Below are 21,737 nucleotides of genomic sequence, written 5' to 3'. Positions count from 1 at the left end.
TGAGTATGTGGATTGAGTTTTAATTCATTCATTCATCCTATGATAGATTAGACAGTGGGTATGTGGATCAAGTGTTAATTCATTCATTCATTCATCCTATGATAGATTAGACAGTGGGTATGTGGATCAAGTGTTAATTCATTCATTCATTCATTCATTCATCCAATGATAGATTAGACAGTGGGTATGTGGATCAAGTGTTAATTCATTCATTCATTCATTCATCCAATGATAGATTAGACAGTGGGTATGTGGATCAAGTGTAATTCATTCATTCATCCTATGATAGATTAGACAGTGGGTATGTGGATCAAGTGTTAATTCATTCATTCATTCATTCATCCTATGATAGATTAGACAGTGGGTATGTGGATCAAGTGTTAATTCATTCATTCATTCATTCATCCAATGATAGATTAGGCAATGGGTATATGGATCAAGTGTTAATTCATTCATTCATTCAGCCTATGATAGATTAGACAGTGGGTATTGTGGATCAAGCGTAATTCATTCATTCATCCTATGATAGATTAGACAGTGGGTATTTGGATCAAGTGTTAATTCATTCATTCATCCTATGATAGATTAGACAGTGGGTATGTGGATCAAGTGTTAATTCATTCATTCATTCATCCTATGATAGATTAGACAGTGGGTATGTGGATCAAGTGTTAATTCATTCATTCATCCTATGATAGATTAGACAGTAGGTATGTGGATCAAGTGTTAATTCATTCATTCATTCATTCATCCAATGATAGATTAGACAGTGGGTATGTGGATCAAGTGTTAATTCATTCATTCATTCATTCATCCTATGATAGATTAGACAGTGGGTATGTGGATCAAGTGTTAATTCATTCATTCATTCATTCATCCTATGATAGATTAGACAGTGGGTATGTGGATCAAGTGTTAATTCATTCATTCATTCATTCATCCTATGATAGATTAGACAGTGGGTATTGTGGATCAAGTGTTAATTCATTCATCCATTCATCCTATGATAGATTAGACAGTGGGTATGTGGATCAAGTGTTAATTCATTCATTCATTCATTCATCCTATGATAGATTAGACAGTGGGTATTGTGGATCAAGTGTTAATTCATTCATCCATTCATCCTATGATAGATTAGACAGTGGGTATGTGGATCAAGTGTTAATTCATTCATTCATCCTATGATAGATTAGACAGTGGGTATGTGGATCAAGTGTTAATTCATTCATTCATTCATCCTATGATAGATTAGACAGTGGGTATGTGGATCAAGTGTTAATTCATTCACCAGATGGAGGAAGAAATGTAGAGACATATAAATCTTTGTTAGAATTCAAGAAAGAAGGCTTGGTAAGGTGAGTACCCATACTAGATTGTTAGTCAATAAGGTACACATTGTGTCCAAACAAGGTCCCCATTCGTCATACCATCTAAACTCTAAAGACTGTGGTATTACAAGTGAGGGAAATAACATACTCTTAGATAAATGTTGTCCAATCAGAATTGTCCCTGGAATATTTCTAGGAAATCTCAGCCAATCAAATCACTCTTGATGAAGCTTGTTTGCGAAAGTAAACAAAAAGAAAGTAATGGACAGTACAGAATTGAGTAAGATTTTCGGTAAAGAAGTGAAGGCGAGAGAAAATCAAACCTTGCATTAGAATATTTACGTGGAAAGAAAGTTCTTATTAGTGTTGAACGGTTAATCAGTTAACCGATTTCGGGTAGTATTTCACGGGTAACCAGGTCTGATTTTAGATAATCGGTTAACCGTCAATTTTATAAGAAGTAAAAACTATTAGTTTTATACCAGTTGTGGAACCAGTACACTGATTCGCGGTGACTTCAATGAAATACACTCATTACACTGACCCCACAACTGGTATAAAAACCTTTGATCTGTTAGAGACTGTAGCAATGAGTGACAATGCCGCCAGTCTGTCTGAACTCTGTCATGCCCGCTCGTAATCTTACATTGAAGTAGACGCGGGTTGTTTGGTATCTGTCGATTTGTACCGACAATTCGCGGGGAACTATCCAAAATCTTCCTGGGTATTTATTTACACTTACTCTAGTTTAGTTAACAGTGAGTTACCACCGCAAATGTGGTTTTTGACTCCTTTTATAATCTTTAGTTATTAACCGGGATTAACCGGGTAACAAACGGTTATTGCCGACGATTACCTGGTTTTGTAAAATTCATTAACCGTTTCAACACTAATACTTATCTCTTCAAACGACAAATAGAGTTTGTGTTTTGTTTATATGACCTCATTTCTGTTCTACTGATATGATTGGTTAGATTCAAATGGCACCAATCTCATTTCCACGCCCCCAAAATGAAGTGTAGTGGGCTTAGTTTAATATGGGTTAATAAGACCATGTTAAAACCTGTATTCATGATATTATTATTATCATTAAGACACTTATAGAGCGCCATCTTTCACAATATGTGCTCAGATGCGCTGTACAATCACATTGTTAAATATATTGCATTTCTTTCTATTTTTCTCAAGGTCTGTAGGTGTGTCTAATTTTGGAGTTCAGCATCTGAAAGGATTAGAGGAAGCAGGGCTACCCACGCCAAGTGTCAACCAGATCGAGTTTCACCCATGGTTTAAGCGGCCTGAATTGGTGAAATATTGTAAAGATAAGGGCATCGTTGTTGTAGGCTATTGTCCTATAGTACGCGGACAAAAATTTGATGACCCGGAGATTGTGAAACTGTCCAAAATGTAAGTTTTTTGCATTTGAGAATATTTAAAATGGCAATAATGTGAAATTTGTTACTTTTAGGAACTCAATATTTTGTGAATTTTGCCCAGAATTAAAGATGGGTTCCCTTATTTTTATTTATGAAAATGAAAATGCTAATACTTATATGAATAGAAAGTAGAGGTGTTCTAATGACCAGTTTGTCTCACATGTCCATAATTAATTCATAATTAGCTAAATTAGAAGAGAATAACCAGCAGAATTTCAATGAGTGACCAATCAAAAAAGGTCAAAAAGTCTTTTTTTGTTTATCCAGACTGTACTTACATGGATTACATGATTAGTTAAAACTCTTAATTATATGTAATAAGAACATAATGATATGATTAAGAATACATGATAATTCATTAGAAACACCAATTAATGAAAAATTTGCTTAATTTTGACGGTTGCTACTAATTATATTCTGAGCAATTTGACTTCTTTGGGAATTATTTTTATATCTCTGTACCCTTTTTCAGAATAGAATTCAAAATCAGGTTTATTTTCAAAGGAAAACTATATGGGCAGACTTGAGAACAGTCCAAGTTCCTTGATCATTATTCACCAAAATGACCTATGTCTCGTGATGTCCGTCTTTTTTTCAGGTTAAACAAAACTCCTGCCCAAATATTAATAAGATACAGTGTTCAAAGTGGAGTCATCACCATACCTAAGTCTGGAAAGCCACAACGCATCAAGGAAAATAGCGAAGTCTTTGACTGGGAAATTCCACAAGAGAGCATGGATGTTTTGGTAAGTGTAATTCTCCAAACAGATTTTGTTTTTTAAGGGATATAGTACTCTAAATATTTATTTTAACAGCTGATAGAGCTCAATTTCCAACTATTGATATAGTAGTCTAAATATTTACTATACCAGCTGATAGAGCTCAATTTCCAACTATTGATATAGTAGTCTAAATATTTACTTTAACAACTGATAGAGCTCAATATCCAACTATTGATATAGTAGTCTAAATATTTACTATACCAGCTGATAGAGCTCAATTTCCAACTATTGATATAGTAGTCTAAATATTTACTTTAACAACTGATAGAGCTCAATATCCAACTATTGATATAGTAGTCCAATTATTTACTTTAACTGCTGATAGAGCTCAATTTCCAACTAATGATATAGTAGTCTAAATATTTACTATACCAGCTGATAGAGCTCAATTTCCAACTATTGATATAGTAGACTAAATATTTACTTTAACAGCTGATAGAGCTTAATTTCCAACTATTGATATAGTAGTCTAAATATTTACTTTAACGGCTGATAGAGCTCAATTTCCAACTATTGATATAGTAGTCTAAATATTTACTTTAACGGCTGATAGAGCTCAATTTCCTACTATTGATATAGTAGTCTAAATATTTACTATACCAGCTGATAGAGCTCAATTTCCAACTATTGATATAGTAGTCTAAATATTTACTTTAACGGCTGATAGAGCTCAATTTCAGCTATCTGTTTAGTGGTCTAAATATTTACTATACCAGCTGATAGAGCTCAATTTCCAACTATTGATATAGTAGTCTAAATATTTACTTTAACGGCTGATAGAGCTCAATTTCCAACTATTGATATAGTAGTCTAAATATTTACTTTAACGGCTGATAGAGCTCAATTTCCAACTATTGATATAGTAGTCTAAATATTTACTATACCAGCTGATAGAGCTCAATTTCCAACTATTGATATAGTAGACTAAATATTTACTTTAACAGCTGATAGAGCTTAATTGCCAACTATTGATATAGTAGTCTAAATATTTACTTTAACAGCTGATAGAGCTTAATTTCAGCTATTGGTATAGTAGTCTAAATATTTCCTTTAACAGCTGATAGAGCTCAATTTCCAACTATTGATATAGTAGTCTAAATATTTACTTTAACAGCTGATAGAGCTTAATTTCAGCTATTGATATAGTAGACTAAATATTTACTTTAATAGCTGATAGAGCTCAATTTTCAACTATTGATATAGTAGTCTAAATATTTACTTTAACAGCTGATAGAGCTCAATTTCCAACTATTGATATAGTAGTCTAAATATTTACTATACCAGCTGATTGAGCTCAATTTCCAACTATTGATATAGTAGTCTACATATTTACTTTAACAGCTGATAGAGCTTAATTTCCAACTATTGATATAGTAGTCTAAATATTTACTTTAACAGCTGATAGAGCTTAATTTCCAACTATTGATATAGTAGTCTAAATATTTACTTTAACAGCTGATAGAGCTTAATTTCCAACTATTGGTATAGTAGTCTAATTATTTACTATAACAGCTGATAGAGCTTAATTTCAGCTATTGGTATAGTAGTCTAATTATTTACTATAACAGCTGATAGAGCTTAATTTCAGCTATTGGTATAGTCATCTTAATATTTACTATACCAGCTGATAAAAGTTCATTTTAGTGGTCCAAATATTAGATTTATCAGCTGATAGAGCTCATTTTATCGATCCAAATATTAGATTTATCAGCTGTTAGTGCTCATTTTATTGGTCCAAATATTAGATTTATCAGCTGATAGAGCTGTATTTCCAACTATTGGTATAGTCGTCTTCATATTTACTACACCAGCTGATAAAGCTCACTTTAGTGGTCCAAATATTAGATTTATCAGATGATAGAGTTCAATTTATTGATTCAAATATTAGATTTATCAGCTGATAGAGCTCATTTTATTGATCCAAATATTAGATTTATCAGCTGATAGAGCTTATTTTAGTGGTCCAAATATTAGATTTATCAGTTGATAGAGCTCATTTTATTGATCCAAATATTAGACTTATCAGCTGATAGAGCTCATTTTATTGATCCAAATATTATATTTATCAGCTGATAGAGCTAATTTTAGTGGTCCAAATATTAGATTTATCAGCTGATAGAGCTTATTTTAGTGGTCCAAATATTAGATTTATCAGTTGATAGAGCTCATTTTATTGATCCAAATATTAGATTTATCAGCTGATAGAGCTCATTTTATTGGTCCAAATATTAGATTTATCAGTTGACCTCATTTTTGACCAAGACCAGTCAGTTTTTACTGGATTTGTATAACATGTTTGTAGAAGACATCAAAAGTCTGTAGCACACGGCGCCTCAGTTTATTGTCCTAACGACTAGATGTTTTTTTCCATGTCAGCCCCTCTTACCTGCATCACTGACAGGGGGAAACCAGGTTGAAAAATCCGAAGGTATTATCTCGTCCTATGCCGGAATTGAACCCTGGACCTTCAGGTTAGCGAGCAAGCGTCTTAACTCACTGAGCCACCGTGGCTCCCTATTTCTTATCAGAGAGTATGATATGATAATTTCTATTGTAGAACTTTTCTATTGTAGAACTCATATGAGGATGCTGGTATAACATGGGACCCTGTTAGCAAGCCCTGGCTGGGATAGACAGTTATGTCAATAGGCTGTTTATATTGTTTACACTAATGTGCCATATTCTACTTAAAAGTGATACTACGTCTTAGAATGAACATAAAATTTAATTCTCAAGAATGGTCAATATGAGTATATATTCATCAGTGAACTTACCTGGTGTCATAAAGTTACAACAGAATCCCTGTAAAATCTAGAAAATTGGAAAATTCATAAAACTAAGTAATTATTGAAAAATCTTGATATTAAGCGTTTTTCAATAGTTAATTGCATATTTATGGATAATTACTAAGTTTTTTTGGATTTATCGGATTATATAAGGATCCTGACATTATGTTATTTATGACACCAGGTACATCTACTGGCTCTTATTGGCCAAGTTTAAAATTCTTAAGTTTATGTTAATTCTAAGACGTAATATCACTTTAACAGAAAGTTTAGTATTAAAAGAGCTTAAGAAAAATCACAGGTATCTATAGTTTTATTAATGACAGTGAAACAATGATATAGTTAAAATGCAGGCACAGTCTTGGTTGATGATTTTTGTCGCTGATTCGAATATTGAGTAAAATCTCACGTGTGCCTCTGCTTTCCGGACAAGATTTTTCTCTCCTTGTGGCTCGCAGCCATGTTGAAACTCTTGACAAGACTCTAGTCGGCAACAAAAATCACCGACCAAAACTGTTGTTGTTGTTATCCCAAAACTTGTTATTGTGCTAATGAAGCTGGAATCCTTCGGACAGCAGGTAGAAAGCCCCTTTCAAAAAAACGTTCAATAATTACTTCAATATTCAGTTTAACCAATTAGTTGATTGAAAAAAAAAAAGAAAATCTGTTCATTAAATCTTTGACTGGAATATTGGTCTGCTGGCTCAATGGCTATAGGTCAAACTGCTTTAAGACTAGTAAAAGAAAACAATGTATGATTTATTTTCTTTTTTTTTTTTTTATTCAGCATGAAATTCAGACATTTTGAAAAAGTACCAAAGATACCATCATAGTCATAGAGCAAAGAAATTTGTGCACATCTAAGGACTCTTCAAACATAAACACAATCTAATTGGGTTGAAGTTAAATAAATGGATATTGAAACTATACTTGTAAAGAGGTTTCCTAAAGTTTTTATGTGTATTGAAGACACTGAACGCATCAATTTGTCCCATTCCAATTTTCAATCGGACAGCTGTGGTTCCCTCAATTCCTCTAAAACTAAACGTTTTATAACGTCACTATGCGCGAAGGGCCTTATGTAATAAAGCAGATTTGGGATTAGTGACGTCATCAAACACTTAATTTTAGTAAAATTTTCAAAATCACAGATCTGATTGAAAATTGGGATGGGACAAATTGATGCTATCTATCAGTGACCCTGATATACACAGAAAATTTAGAAAACTTCCTCACAATCGCTTTAAAGATGATTGGTTGGTGTTATTGTAATGGTAATATTAACCAATCAGATTTCTAGAAAGTAAATAGATAAGACTGGTCCTCTGATTAATAAATTACCTCAAAACAAAGTTGAATGTTTATGTTTTGAATTGTCCCCTGGATGTGCATGAATATTTTTTGAACAAACAAAAGATTTCAGTTTAACTCTACAATCCAACTACAGACAGCAAACTTGAAAACAAATTTCATAGAATTGCTTGTGAAAGTTACATATCTATAGCCATCTTGTATCAAGTAAGAGTTTGGGCAACTCCACTTTTGACAAGTATAAGTCGAATAATTCTTAAAATATAAAAACATCGTAACCATGGAAACTGATAAAATATGAAAAGAATATATATAACAAAAAACCAATGAAGACAAAACAAACATTTCAAGAGGTTTTCTGGTTTTTATATGTGTATTGGGGACACTTTTAGCTTCTATTTACACCATTCTGATTTTCTAGTCTTTGTATGTGTATCAGAGACACTTATAACTTCTATTTACACCATTCTGATTTTCTAGTCTTTATGTGTATCAGGAACACTTATAGCTTCTACTTACACCATTCTGATTTTCTAGTCTTTATATGTGTATCAGGAACACTTATAGCTTCTATTTACATCATTCTGATTTTCTAGTCTTTGTATGTGTATCAGAGACACTTATAGCTTCTATTTACACCATTCTGATTTTCTAGTCTTTGTATGTGTATCAGAGACACTTATAGCTTCTATTTACATCATTCTGATTTTCTAGTCTTTGTATGTGTATCAGAGACACTTATAGCTTCTATTTACATCATTCTGATTTTCTAGTCTTCGTATGTGTATCAGATACAAATCTGCCTGAGAAAACAACTATTCAATGTATCGACACAAAAACACAGTGCAATGTAAAAGTTGTGTATTCAAGCTAAAGGTGATGTGTTTTGGTTAAATGTTGGGCTAGGTTTTTAAATGGGCCATGCTTATTTCATTATTATTATATCTGAATAATGGGGATGCAGATTCATATGATGCATAAGGGCTGGGCGATATACCATATATCATGAGTAATATCACCTGATAAAAAATACAGAAATATCGTCATATCGTGATATATGGTAGTTATCAACGAATATATCGTCAAATTTTTGTCCAGATAAGATCATCTACATAATTTTAATAAGTAACTTAATATTCAAAACAGGTGGTTTTTTTTCATGATATTAAAGATTGGGTTGGGTTCTTTTTTTTTCTTACATCTAAAATTTGTTCCAAATACCCATATAGTGATATTTTTATGCTTAATATTGTGATATTCACTTGAACTATATCCCTTAGCCCTTTTCAAAAAGGATTCACATGGTTCAATCAGCTCAACCTAGATTTGAAGTAGCTGATATATTGGACTCACTCCACTAAAACATTTTATGCAAATGATTGTATACTAATGTAGTCCGGGCTTTTTTTTAGAAATCTTCTTTCTCTCTCCCTTTTGGAGTTTTTGCATGCCTATTTTTGGTCTAGATTTGGAATTTGATGTCTGAAATTGCATTATCTTTAAGATTTGGTGAGATGATGAGAGACTTAAAGGCGGAAGGCTAATTCTAAAAATAGATGTTTTGTGAAGTGCCAAACTCTAGCGGATGAGTATAACCGGTAGTAGTCTACTTTCAATTTTAGTAGCTCAAAATTTTCATGGTCATCATATATTGAATTTTTTAGGAGACATTGAGAATTGGTCAGGCTTTCATTCGACATATTGGAAAGCTTTCAACGAGATTTCTGGAAAAAGTTATAGAAGGTTGAATTTCGTGTTATAACATGGGAGGAGATGGCAAATGAATTAATGGAGTGAGTCCATATACAACTCTCAAGTAAACAGAATAACCTCCCCTTACAGAACGCACTAAACTTAAAGAATATAACAATATTAAAAATTCCCTAACACCAACAACTAATTCTTCATACAAAACATTTATAAAAAAAACTAACGTACAAATTCTCGATGTCACAAGTGGAATACGAGTCTTCTAGATCTTACCCTTGATGTAATAATCTAATATTTCAACCACAATTTTAAAAACTAACATACAAATTTTTGATGCCACAAGTGGAATACGAGTCTTCTAGATTTTACCCTTGATGTAATAATCTAATATTTCAACCACAATTTTATTATCATGAGCAAAAAAAAAAAAATTATCAGCTTGTCAGGTCAAGGGAAAGATATTATGTGACTCATGCACCCTTGGTACATCAAGATGACATACAATAAAGCTCTTGCATACACACAATTAAAAATAGCAACTTCTAAATATAGTTAACAAAATTTCATTTCTAAAATACAAACATAATCTTGATTTAACTTTAATAAATAATTCACTCTCTTTGCTCCTGATCAGTGAGTTTGCTAGATTGGCTCATATCCTTGGTTCAAGAATTCAAAATCTAGTCATTTGAAAGACACTGAAAAGTTAACTTGGATATTGTGGGTGACCGCTTGAAACCTTGTATAAGCCATATTTGGTCATTTTGACTTTTCAAAAGCTCCTAAAAGCGTGGATCTTGTGATCAAAACCTCGTATTCTTAGCTTGATTGTAAATAACTCAAAAAGCTCTAATTAAATAACACGTATATAAACAGTCAGATATAAAACCTCGTAAAATATATTATTATACCAGGTTCAATGTTCTTTTTTCTGGGATGAAAACGAAAAACCTCGTTGGTTCAATAGGCCAGTGATCTCAAATTGTTATACAAGGTTTATATTTTCAAAGAATGAAAACCACGTATAGCAGTAAAAAAAATAATAAAAAAGATTTTAACAAAATACGCGTACAAATAGTTTTTCTCAGAAAAGTAATTTTGCGTCATATATCATTATACGGGGTTTCAAGAGGTCACCCACGATATAAAGGCGCGGTTAAATTTTCAATGCAGACGTCTTAAATGTTCCTTTCTGAAAAATGACAAAGATAGCATTATTATGCAATTTACAATGAAAGGAGTTCAAGAAATTTGCTTCACTTCTTATGTATATGAATGACATTTTCAACTTCTATGTATACCATTCTGATTTTTCTATCAGTAGTTCCTGTAGCTCCAGAAAAACTTGACCACAATATGACATATGAAGGACTGGACATTAGGGCTGCAACGATACACCGATGAATCGATGAACAGCGATAATTTATGTCTGACTTTAATTTTTTTTTAAAATTTCTACTATTTTCCCCCTTCCTTCTTTAGTAAATGAATCACGATATCACAATAAATCGTATCGTTGGATGAGTATCGTATAGTGTATCGAATGGCAACTTCAAGAATCGTTACAGCCCTAGTGGACATACCTTTTTAAATTGTTATTTAGGAAATTCTAAATTATGCATGATATTTTATTAAAATTTTGAATATAAACAAAAGGAAAAAAGATGATGCCATAGCTACAAAATTTTGGGATAAGCTTTTTTTACAAGCAAAATATTCCAATAAGCATTATTTTCTATGTATTCCCTAAGTAAAAGTACATCACAAATTTTGATCTTAAGATTTTTTGGATGAGACCAAACTTTCGTTCCCTTTTTTATCAGCTTTTATTTTTAATTTAACCACTTCAGTTAGGGTCTGAAGATGGCCTTCTTGAACATTAACCCCAGCCAATCAAATATCTGTATTCTCCAACGTTGGGATTTTGCTACATGAACAAACAGTGTATTTAGTGTCTAATGTTTTTCAGAATACACATTTTGTTCGTGTCACAAAATTCCAGGGTTTGAGAGGGTAGACAAATGATTGGCTGGCGGTTTTATCAAACAGATGAATGTTCAAGAAAACCGTCTTTAGACCTCATCCAAAGTTGCTATATTAAAAAAAAAGTTAATACAAAAATGACCGAAAGTTCGGTCTTAATTTAATTTTGGATTACTAAAATTGCTTAGTTAAATAATGTGAGCTTCAAACATAATTGGCAAGAAGAGTAAATGTTACTCGTGAGCAGGGTTTCTACACTGAGTCAGTGGGACCAATAGATACATACAAACAGATACTCCCTTACCCATTTCAAAAATGTTGTTTTTCTTGCACAAAACCCCTACCCTCCAAATACATACAATATATACAAAACAGATTTAATTGCACAAAACCCTGGGCCCAATTTCTTGAAAACTGATGATTTTAGCGTTAAGTTTTCAAGAAAATGGCCCTGGCTTTTAACTTGTGCGCATGCATATTTACTGTTTGTGCCTTGTTTACATTGCAAAACTTTCAACCCAGATATTTGGTATTCACAATTTTACACGAAATACGAACACCTCTCTCTACTTTTCCAAAGGAATCCCGAATTGACATATTCAAATACCAACTTATTACCTTTCAGGACTCTTTTTTAAGGTTTGCTGGGTTGATGAATCACAAAGTGGTATCATGAGCAGTTTTGATGTAAGCAAAACATAAACTAAATATCACATCACCAGGGCTGCTGATTTCATTAATTTAGGGCTCTAGTCAAACACAGGACATGACTTGCTAATAAAAGCTTGAATTTTGGCCAGACGAGACTAGCAGACACACCAGCATAAACCTTACAAGACTGGCAAATATATTGATGCTTAAGACAAATGTGACTGGCGTATATAACGAAATCAGTAGCCCTGTTTGATATAAAATATTTTTAAATTAAATATAAGATCTGATAAAAAAACAGATAAATTTTAAACTTAAAGCTCGTCCCGTAATATCGTGTATCGATTTCGGGACGGACCAAGTTTTCTGAACGCTGATTCTGGGGGTGATGTGGGCTGCTCACGTAAATCGTGCCCGTTGTCACTGCTATCTTTTGGAATGTGATTTGGTTCTTTTGATACTTCTTGATCTCCCTGTTGACCCTGAAAATGACATGAAAATGTGAACTCAAGAAAATAAACGGGGCTTTTTTTCCCACTTTTCAGCATCTCATTAGGCTTACATGCTAAATCAGACAATGGATATTTTGTTTTACTTTCTTTATCTTTGCAACTGTCAAGGGATCCATAATGTGAATAACCATAAATACTTAAATCTCGATTCCATTTACATGGTATCACACAATTTGATTGGATAACAGCGATCACGTGCATTCGGTTTATATCTGTATAAAACGGAAGGAAAATATAAGCTCCGCCCGTAAACGGACTACTTTTATCATTGAGTCTGATTGACGTGGCCACTACATGGCGTCGATGTCATTCCTTCGAACGTCAACAGCGCCAAAATCGACACATCATTGAATGATAAAGGTATTTACCTGTTAATCTAATGATCCCATTCAGGAATCGGTAATAAGCTGATAAACAAGGCTCCTCTGTACTTGCCAGGGATTGATGCTTAGGTTGTCAATATTTAACCAGATACGTTGGGGGAAAAGGGAGAAGATAGTAGTAATTCAGTACTTACTGGGAGATGAGGTTGTGGAGGAGGAGTTGCATCAGGCCCATGATGAAATTCACGGTGTAATTTTCCAGAATGTAAATCATCTATAAAAGCTTTCAACACTCCTGGTTTGCTACAAATATGAAAAATTTAACATTTTTAAAATGTTCAGGGGATACCAGTGCATCATTTGACTTCCAAAATCATTTTTGAAACGGCTTCCTGTGCATTTATAAGTCTTCAAATTTGAACAAAATCAACTTTTCATACAGAAAATTGCACAGCTACAAATATAAAGATAGTGGACCACAGCCATATACGCCCACCGCGGCATGCGGGTGGTAAAAACGAAACATCTTTAAAACTAAGAGAGTAATAGCATATTCAAGATTTTGGGGCAAGGGCAATAACTCTGCTTCTAACGGTCGAAAATAGCTCAAATTCGAACTTGATCTTCGTTTTATGAATATGTATACACATACCGAATTTCATTTGATTCCATCAAAAAATCTAGTTTTTAGAGCGTTCACAAGCAAATGTTGACGGACCGACAGACAGCGGTGCCGACAATATACGTCCATATGTGGGCGTATATAATAGTAGCCCAAATTATAGGAAAGTCATTTGGTAGAAAAGGCTCAATACTTTAAAAATCTAAATTTCCATCCACTTAGACAACATACCTTGAGTAATATTGGTTTTGGATAGTTTGAAAATTGAGAAAAAAAAACAAATTTGTAAGGAACACCAAATAGATAGTTAAGAAATAAGGTTATTTAATTTTTGGTTAATTTGTTGCTAGGGGAGATAACTAAATAGTACATAATAAAAAGATCTTCTGATTGGGAGATTACTTTTCAAGTGACCCTGAGGTCAAGTTTACCTTTTTTGAAAATGATTTGGTTAAGAAAGCTTTATCAAAAAAGTATTTTCCAAATAATTTTGACCAAAGATTTCATGTTTGAACAATGCCAGCCATGCTTTAGATATAGAATTAGCTTAGACTCTGCTAAGAGTTCAGAATCTCAATACGCTTACTGATCAGTGAAGAGCAATCGATAAAATCACCTACCCCATGTCTTCAGCCACATTGCCAGGAAAGACATACATATGTCTGAAACTGTCAATGGCTAAAACTGGAAGATCGTTTACACTTTTTCCTAGATGATGTAGTGGATGTGTAAATTTTGCCCCATCTGCTGTGAGGAAATTTATATTATCTGAAACGTAAACATCAAAAATGTATTTCTCTTGTCTAGTCTGTAGCACGCAAAACCTCTGTGTTATTATCCAATCAGAATGGCTAGGCACACTTTCAATGTCAGTCCCACCAACTTGCATCATTGACAGGGGGAAACCGGGTTGAAACCTGGGAAGGTATCATCTTGACCTATGCTTTTATTAAACTATTCACCTGCCAGATTACAGTGCAAAAGCACTGTCTTACCAAGGTTGTACCATTTTGTATGTGTTTGCCATTCATGATGTAGTTACCCACAGAAAAGACATGAGACAAACATCTATACGTGGATATCAAATTGGTTAACAACTTACTTTTTTCATGTGATAAATGACGCACAACTTCTGTGTTATATTTTCTAACAATATCTGCATCATCTAATTTGTGGAATAATATCAAGAACGGTATCCCTTCTTCTGTCAGTTCCTGCAAATAGACAGAACTGCCATTAGATCTGAGAATTTGGCACAGAAAATGTAGAAAAAATGGCCATTAATTCTGATTAGTTTTGTAGGTTGTTGCAAACAAAAAGAATTGACAATAGTCATTATGCACCATGTTTGCCAATCGTTAGAAATTTAATACAAACCAGATGTTGTATTTATATTCTGAAAAGTAATACGGATGGCTATAAGTGAACTCTTATCAGCTATTAAATGGAATAATTTGATGAGTAAAGCCCAAATGATAAAGAACATTTCACTTCAATTCTTACCTCTGCATTTTCAAATGTAATTTCTCGAACCAAGGGAACGCAATTTTCTCTTGTCCATTCTTTAACTGTTTCCAGATTGGTTAGTGAGCCTTGGTAATGAACATCTTGTCGTCTGGTCTAAAACAAACAAAGGTTTCCTTTAATTGCAGACAAACCAGATACAATTTTCTTTTTGAAAAGGGATACATATAGCTAAAATCAGCTGGTAAAGTAAATATGAAGACAACTATTCAGATATTTTAAATTGAGCTCTATCAGCTGATAAAGTAAATAAGTATATAACTATACAGATATCTTAAATTGAGCTTTATCAGCTTGTAAAGTAAATAAGTATATAACTATTCAGATATCTTAAATTGAGCTTTATCAGCTGGTAAAGTAAATAAGTATATAACTTTTCAGATATCTTAAATTGAGCTTTATCAGCTGGTATAGTAAATATGAAGACAAATACTCAGATATCTTAAATTGAGCTCTATCAGCTGGTATAGTAAATATGAAGACAAATATTCAGACATCTTAAATTGAGCTCTATCAGCTGATAAAGTAAATTACTCTATAACTATACAGATATCTTAAATTGAGCTTTATCAGCTGGTATAGTAAATATGAAGACAAATATTCAGACATCTTAAATTGAGCTCTATCAGCTGATAAAGTAAATTACTCTATAACTATACAGATATCTTAAATTGAGCTTTATCAGCTGGTAAAGTAAAGAAGTATATAACTATTCAGACATCTTAAATTGAGCTCTATCAGCTGATAAAGTAAATTACTCTATAACTATACAGATATCTTAAATTGAGCTCTATCACCTGGTAAAGTAAAGAAGTATATAACTATTCAGATATCTTAAATTGAGCTCTATCAGCCGATAAAGTTAATAAGTATATAACTATATCAGCTTGACTCAAAAAGTCATGAAAGTCGTCTAAATTTTTCAGGAGGGGCCAAAAACTTTTTTAGGGGGGCCTGGCTCCGCCTAGCTACGGGCCTGTAGGACATTAATAACTATATTGCTTTAATAGCAGAAATAATATACAAATACCAATAAAACTTACATTTGGTGGTCTGAATACTATATTATCTCCCCCTGATCTTTCATTAGCAGACACAGTCCTACAATATCATAAACAAAATTACATGAGAAATTTCATCCATTTCAAAGGATATTAGTTTCAATATATTTTCTTTGAAAATGCATCCAAAAGGCAGAAACTTTCCATGACATCATTTGCTTGCTTCTGTCAAACAAATGGAGATCCCAACCACGTAGTCTCCAAACTATCATAGCGCTAGGATATCCTCGAAACAATGTTAGAAGTTATAATCCTCGGACATCCTACCACTTACAGTGTTTGGAGATTACACAGCCTGGGTTTTAATCGCAGTCAAAGACCAAACGGTACTTACCCTATAGCAGCATGAAACAAACAGTCATCTCTCAGTACACTGGCAGTTTTAGAAAATGTTTTATAATTATCAGAATTCTTGTTCTCAAAATAACCTATCACATGGCGTTTCTTAGTCTGAAAATAACCAAGTTACTTTATGAAATGTGTTTGCGAAGGAAATTTTCCTAATTGAGAGGAAAAGATTTGACACCAGATAGCATTAGAAACACTAAGCAGTGTGCAATGAGGAGATTATTAATACAAAATGTAACATTTTGATTCCCAATGTTTTCTTGCCCAGCTTCAATGCTATGCAGTTTGCAATGAGGGAAATAAGCAATAGGTCAATCAGTCAACTTTTAATTTCAACTATCAAGAGATCTCTAGTGAGAACAACCTTTATCAAAGATAGTGGACCACAGCCATATATGCCCACCACGGCATGCGGATGGTAAAAACGAAACATCCTTTTAAGTTTCATCAAAATCGGTTGAAAACTATGAGAGTAATAGCATATTCAAGATTTTGGGGCAAGGGCAATAACTCTGCTTGTAACAGTCGAAAATAGCTCAAATTCAGACTTGATCTTCCTTTTATGAATATGTATACACATACCGGATTTCAATCTAGTTTTTAGAGCATTTACAAGTAAATGTTGACGGACCGACGGACAGGGGTGCCGACAATATACGTCCACATAGAGATGTGGGCATAGAAAAAGAGGTCTCCATTTCTCTTTTTGTGTCATTCCCATTCTCCTACAGCTCTATCTAAAGACCTACTTCAACTTGATTTAGAGAAGGATGTAGTCAGAACTAAATTGAGTGAAGAAGCCCACAGAAAATAAATGAAACTAAATATCTATGGTAATATAAAGACTAACTTACATCTAGTTCATCCAGATCATCTATATTATTGTGTTCAACCACATTCTCTTTCAACTGATCTCGAATAAAGTTGGCGATGGAATCCACTGACCTTTGACCTCGGAATTCTTTCTTGACCACTTGACCATTTCGGAATAATTTTAAGGTTGGATATTTATTGATACGATACTGTGTACCAATGTTCACTGAAAAATAAAAAGAGAATTGGTAAAGAAATTTATTACAACATACACAAGAAAACTAACTTGATTCATACGAATTCTGATATTTTTCCACCAGAAATCAATATTTTTTCGCAGTTTTTTGGGAGGGGCAACAATTCAATACAAAAAACCCTTTGGACTTCCTTTGATCTATTTCCCTTCCAGGAATATAAAGTAATTTGAACATTCAATAATAACTGATACCACCATCAAAATGTGGATAAATGAGAACCTTGTTTGATAAAGATAACTTTGCCAGACAAGGTAATATACGCCCACTGGCAGCTTTATTTTGAATAAAAATATTTAGCAGTACAGTAACAATCACCAGTATGAAATATTCAACCTTCAGTCATACACTTCTTTTGAATTCTTTAGGGCGATACTGAATAATATTGAGTATGAGTTATTGCCCTTGTTCTTGAAAACGTGTTCAATTTTTAGCTCGTGAACACTCTAGAAGGCAAATATTCAATCTTCAGCGCCGGACTGAATAATAAAACCACGTTTTGTCAAAATCCAGCAACAATCATGCCTTTTGGGGTTTTAGAGCTAAATTTGAAACCATTTTCAAGAACAAGGGCAATAACTCATAGTAAATATTTTTCGATTCTTCTGATTTTCAATAGGGTTTATCCTTGGATGGTTACTAACATTCACACCAAGTTTCATCAAAATCCCTCAAGAATTGTGCCTTCTAGAGTGATTACGAGCTAAAAATTGAACGCGTCTTTAAGAACATGGGCAATAACTTATACTAAATATATTTTGATTCTTCTGAACATTCATACCAAGTTTTGTCAAAATCTGTCAAGAATTGTGTCTTGTAGAGTGTTTACGAGCAATTTCATGTGGGCGTATAAAAATGAGAATTTTCAACTAACCTTCTCTGTCACAATCAACTTTACCAAACGCCACTCGACCTCCTTCCTAGAAAACACAAATATCATAATCACACGATGAAAAATCAAATGTGGTTTACATGCTACTTAACATGGGGACAAACACCACCCATGCCATGCAGTGTTCAATGAGAAATGCTAGTATAGCAACATTAAGCTAAGATTCCATATACGCGTCATGCGCTTCCGTCATGCGGATCCATCATGCGTTAAAAATGGAAATGGTTGGTTTAAGAGGGTATGATTCCATATATGCGGAAGCGGTATCCGTCAAATGGTCTCCGTCATGCGTCAATAAAAAAATCCTGGGTATAGCGATTTTTGACGCATCCGGACGCCTTTCCACGCGGAGATCTCCCAAATGTGACGTATTTTGTGGGGATTTCCTGTCTTTTTTATGCACCAAAGCATCCATCTGTCTAGAAGTCTGTGTGTCAAAAGAAAGATAACGCATACGTTTAACGCACATATAGAATCATATTTGACGCATGACGGATCCGCAAGGGCCATTTATGTCCGCATGACGCATGATGCGTATATGGAATCTTAGCTTTAACCTACTTTTTTTATATTTTTAACTGTATGTTCAATGCACAGCCTGTAACCTACATGGCCTTTATTTATCTACTGGACTAGTTTCAAGTCTGCATCATTGAAAAGATGAACCAAACTAAGTTTGAAATAAAATAGTCTAGTCATATCAACAAAACTCCATTCTAAAAAGGGGTACAGGTAGTTAAATTATATTTAATGATAAAAAAAGGAACAGAGAGTAACTTACTGGCACTTCTAGACGAATTTTGTTCGAAGCTTCTTCAAATATTGGTGCAAGGATTTGACTGAATCGACACCTAGAAAAATTTGTAAAACATTTGGATTTAGACGATGAAAAAATGTGAGATTGAATTTTGCTGTTCTATAATCTATACCTGATTGTCAGTATATAGTCCTTGATCATGAAGTTTGAAAGAACTAAACCTTAATATCAGCTTCCTAACAAAGGGTTTGTGGTGAAACTGACTCTCACACCTTTGAGAAATCAAGATAATATGTCCAAAAGAAATCATTGAATTCAAATACAAAATAAATTTAATGTCAAATAGTGAAAATCAAACTGAAAGTTATATATTTCTTAAAGAAATAAAAAAAATAGCGATTCCATCGTAATACGCCCACATTTGTAATGGCAGCTAATTTGTCCGGGAGGTTGACAAGAGTTATCAGTAAATGAATGTTTCTGAGAGTGAAATTTTCTTATTTCATGGGTTTTGTTTACAGCTTACAATTCAAGAACAAGGGCAATAACTTATAGTACCGGTAAATATTTTTCGATTCGTCTGATTTTCAATAGGGTTCATCCTTGGGTGATTACAAACACTCACACCAAGTTTCGTCAAAATCCATCAAGAAACTAGCTTTCCATCGTGTCCACAAACAATTCAAGAACAAGGGCAATAACTCAAAGTAAATATTTTTCAATTCATCTGATTTTTAATAGGGTTCATCCTTGGGTGATTACAAACACTCACACCAAGTTTCGTCAAAATCCATCAAGAAACTAGCTTTCCATCGTGTCCACAAACAATTCAAGAACAAGGACAATAACTCAAAGTAAATATTTTTCAATTCATCTGATTTTCAATAGGGTTCATCCTTGGGTGATTACAAACACTCACACCAAGTTTCGTCAAAATCCATCAAGAATCCAGCTCTCTATCGTGTCCACAAACAATTGTGGACAGACAGGCGGTGACGGCTATATTAATGTGTGGGCATATAAAAAACTGACACTTAAAGATCAAAATATATTTTGAGCATTTATATCAACATAAAATTCATTTTTGCTCTTCTAGATTATCATAAACCACTATCAAAGTTTAACACAAGGAAGAAAAAGTCAACAAAGAGTTAACCCATTGACTACTAATGACACTGTATATTGACATTGGACCTATTAATATATTAAACTTAGAGACAGTATAAATATTAACCCTAATGTATCAGACTAATGATAAATTTTATATCATGTTAACAATTTCAACCAGTTTCAATTTCGAGTATTAGCTGTCAAATATTAGCTTTACCATTTCATCTTTTCACAATATGATATTAGATACATTCTTTATCAATGGTATTTATGAAAATGAAATTCAAATACTTATATTAATAGAAAGTAGAGGTGTTCTAATGACTTGGAAAAATACCAGTTTGTCTCACATGTCCATAATTAATTCATAATTAGCTAAATTAGAAGAGAATTACCACCAGAATTCCAATGAGTGGCCGATCAAGAAAGATCAAAAAGTCTTTTTTTGTTTATCCAGTCTGTTCATACATGGACATTTATGATTGGTTAAAACTTAAATTATGTGCAATAAGAACATAATGATATGATAAAGAATACATGATAATTCATTAGAAACACCAATCAATCGAATAGTTTGCTTAAGTTGACACTAAAAAATAAGGAAACCCATCTTTAATCTATAAATTAATAAACTCATCTACTAAAATGATCACTCACCAATCTGCATAGAAATTGACAAAAACAATATCATGACCAGCTACAAAATAAAACACATTCCTTTATAATTTTTTAAACAGAACAAAACCAGGTTTTCACTTTTCTTAATGAAATGAAATTTTGCTGTTTAATACAATATTAAATAAAAAACCAGGCAATGCCATGGAGTATGCCATAAGGGAAATTTTGTCAGACAGCAACATAAGCCTACTATATTTAGCATGTACACCCACCATATACCACCATATACCCTATGGCCTATATATTCTATGTAAAACAATACACAATAAGCAGCTAGTATTTTTATCTTAAAATAGTTTCTACTTTAAACAGGGAGCCCAGGGGGATAATTATGATGCAGGTTATTGATAAACTACATCCCTAAGGCACAATAAACTTCATGGCTCAATTTCCGGGATATGTAAATGACATAGGTCACTATCAGGCCTGTAAATAAAAGGGGATGGGGCAGTGCTCCAACCCTGGGACCCCTTGCAATGGGGAGAAATATCTGAGATTGCCCGAATTTCTAACCTAGTTATGAGATTTTTGCCCGAATAACATGTCTTCATTACCCTTTTTCAGCTTAAAACTAAAGTTTAAGCCATACCAAACTATCTAGGCCATGTCAAAATGCAGCAAAGTCTTTACATAGGGTACCCATTAAGTTTCAGGCCAGTGCATTTTTATTTTGACCCATTGAGCATGACAACAATTCAAAACTAAGAGAATCCATTTATAGCATTTCAAGATTCAGTTGTTTTACATTTAAGTACCGGTATCAATGTTTTGTTTGACAACCATTCCTATTAGCTGTTCAACAACACAAAATACAGCAATATACTGGTATATGATAAAAATTTGGGTCAAGAAAATC

General features: G+C 33.2%; 2 protein-coding genes across 2 annotated transcripts; one reads left to right on the top strand and one right to left on the bottom strand.

Moving 5' to 3' along the window:
• Nucleotides 1-1,212: 1,212 nt before the first annotated feature.
• Nucleotides 1,213-3,510, top strand: LOTGIDRAFT_75076 (hypothetical protein; the record flags this gene model as incomplete). Its single annotated transcript, XM_009066464.1, has 3 exons — nt 1,213-1,355; nt 2,517-2,735; nt 3,363-3,510. Coding segments are annotated over 3 exons (510 nt in total), but the record flags the coding sequence as incomplete, so codon positions are not given.
• Nucleotides 3,511-12,301: 8,791 nt separating this feature from the next.
• On the bottom strand, nt 12,302-20,919 carry LOTGIDRAFT_131935 (hypothetical protein; the record flags this gene model as incomplete). The annotated part of the gene is made up of 11 exons (XM_009066528.1): nt 12,302-12,382; nt 13,017-13,125; nt 14,065-14,212; nt 14,547-14,658; nt 14,948-15,064; nt 16,012-16,069; nt 16,364-16,479; nt 17,232-17,416; nt 18,319-18,364; nt 19,118-19,187; nt 20,861-20,919. Coding segments are annotated over 11 exons (1,101 nt in total), but the record flags the coding sequence as incomplete, so codon positions are not given.
• Nucleotides 20,920-21,737: the final 818 nt, after the last annotated feature.

The sequence above is a fragment of the Lottia gigantea genome (genome assembly GCF_000327385.1).
Source record: "Lottia gigantea unplaced genomic scaffold LOTGIsca_77, whole genome shotgun sequence".
NCBI lineage: Eukaryota > Metazoa > Mollusca > Gastropoda > Lottiidae > Lottia > Lottia gigantea.
Note: the sequence above shows the minus strand (reverse complement) of the source record. Positions and strands in the feature narration are given on the sequence as shown.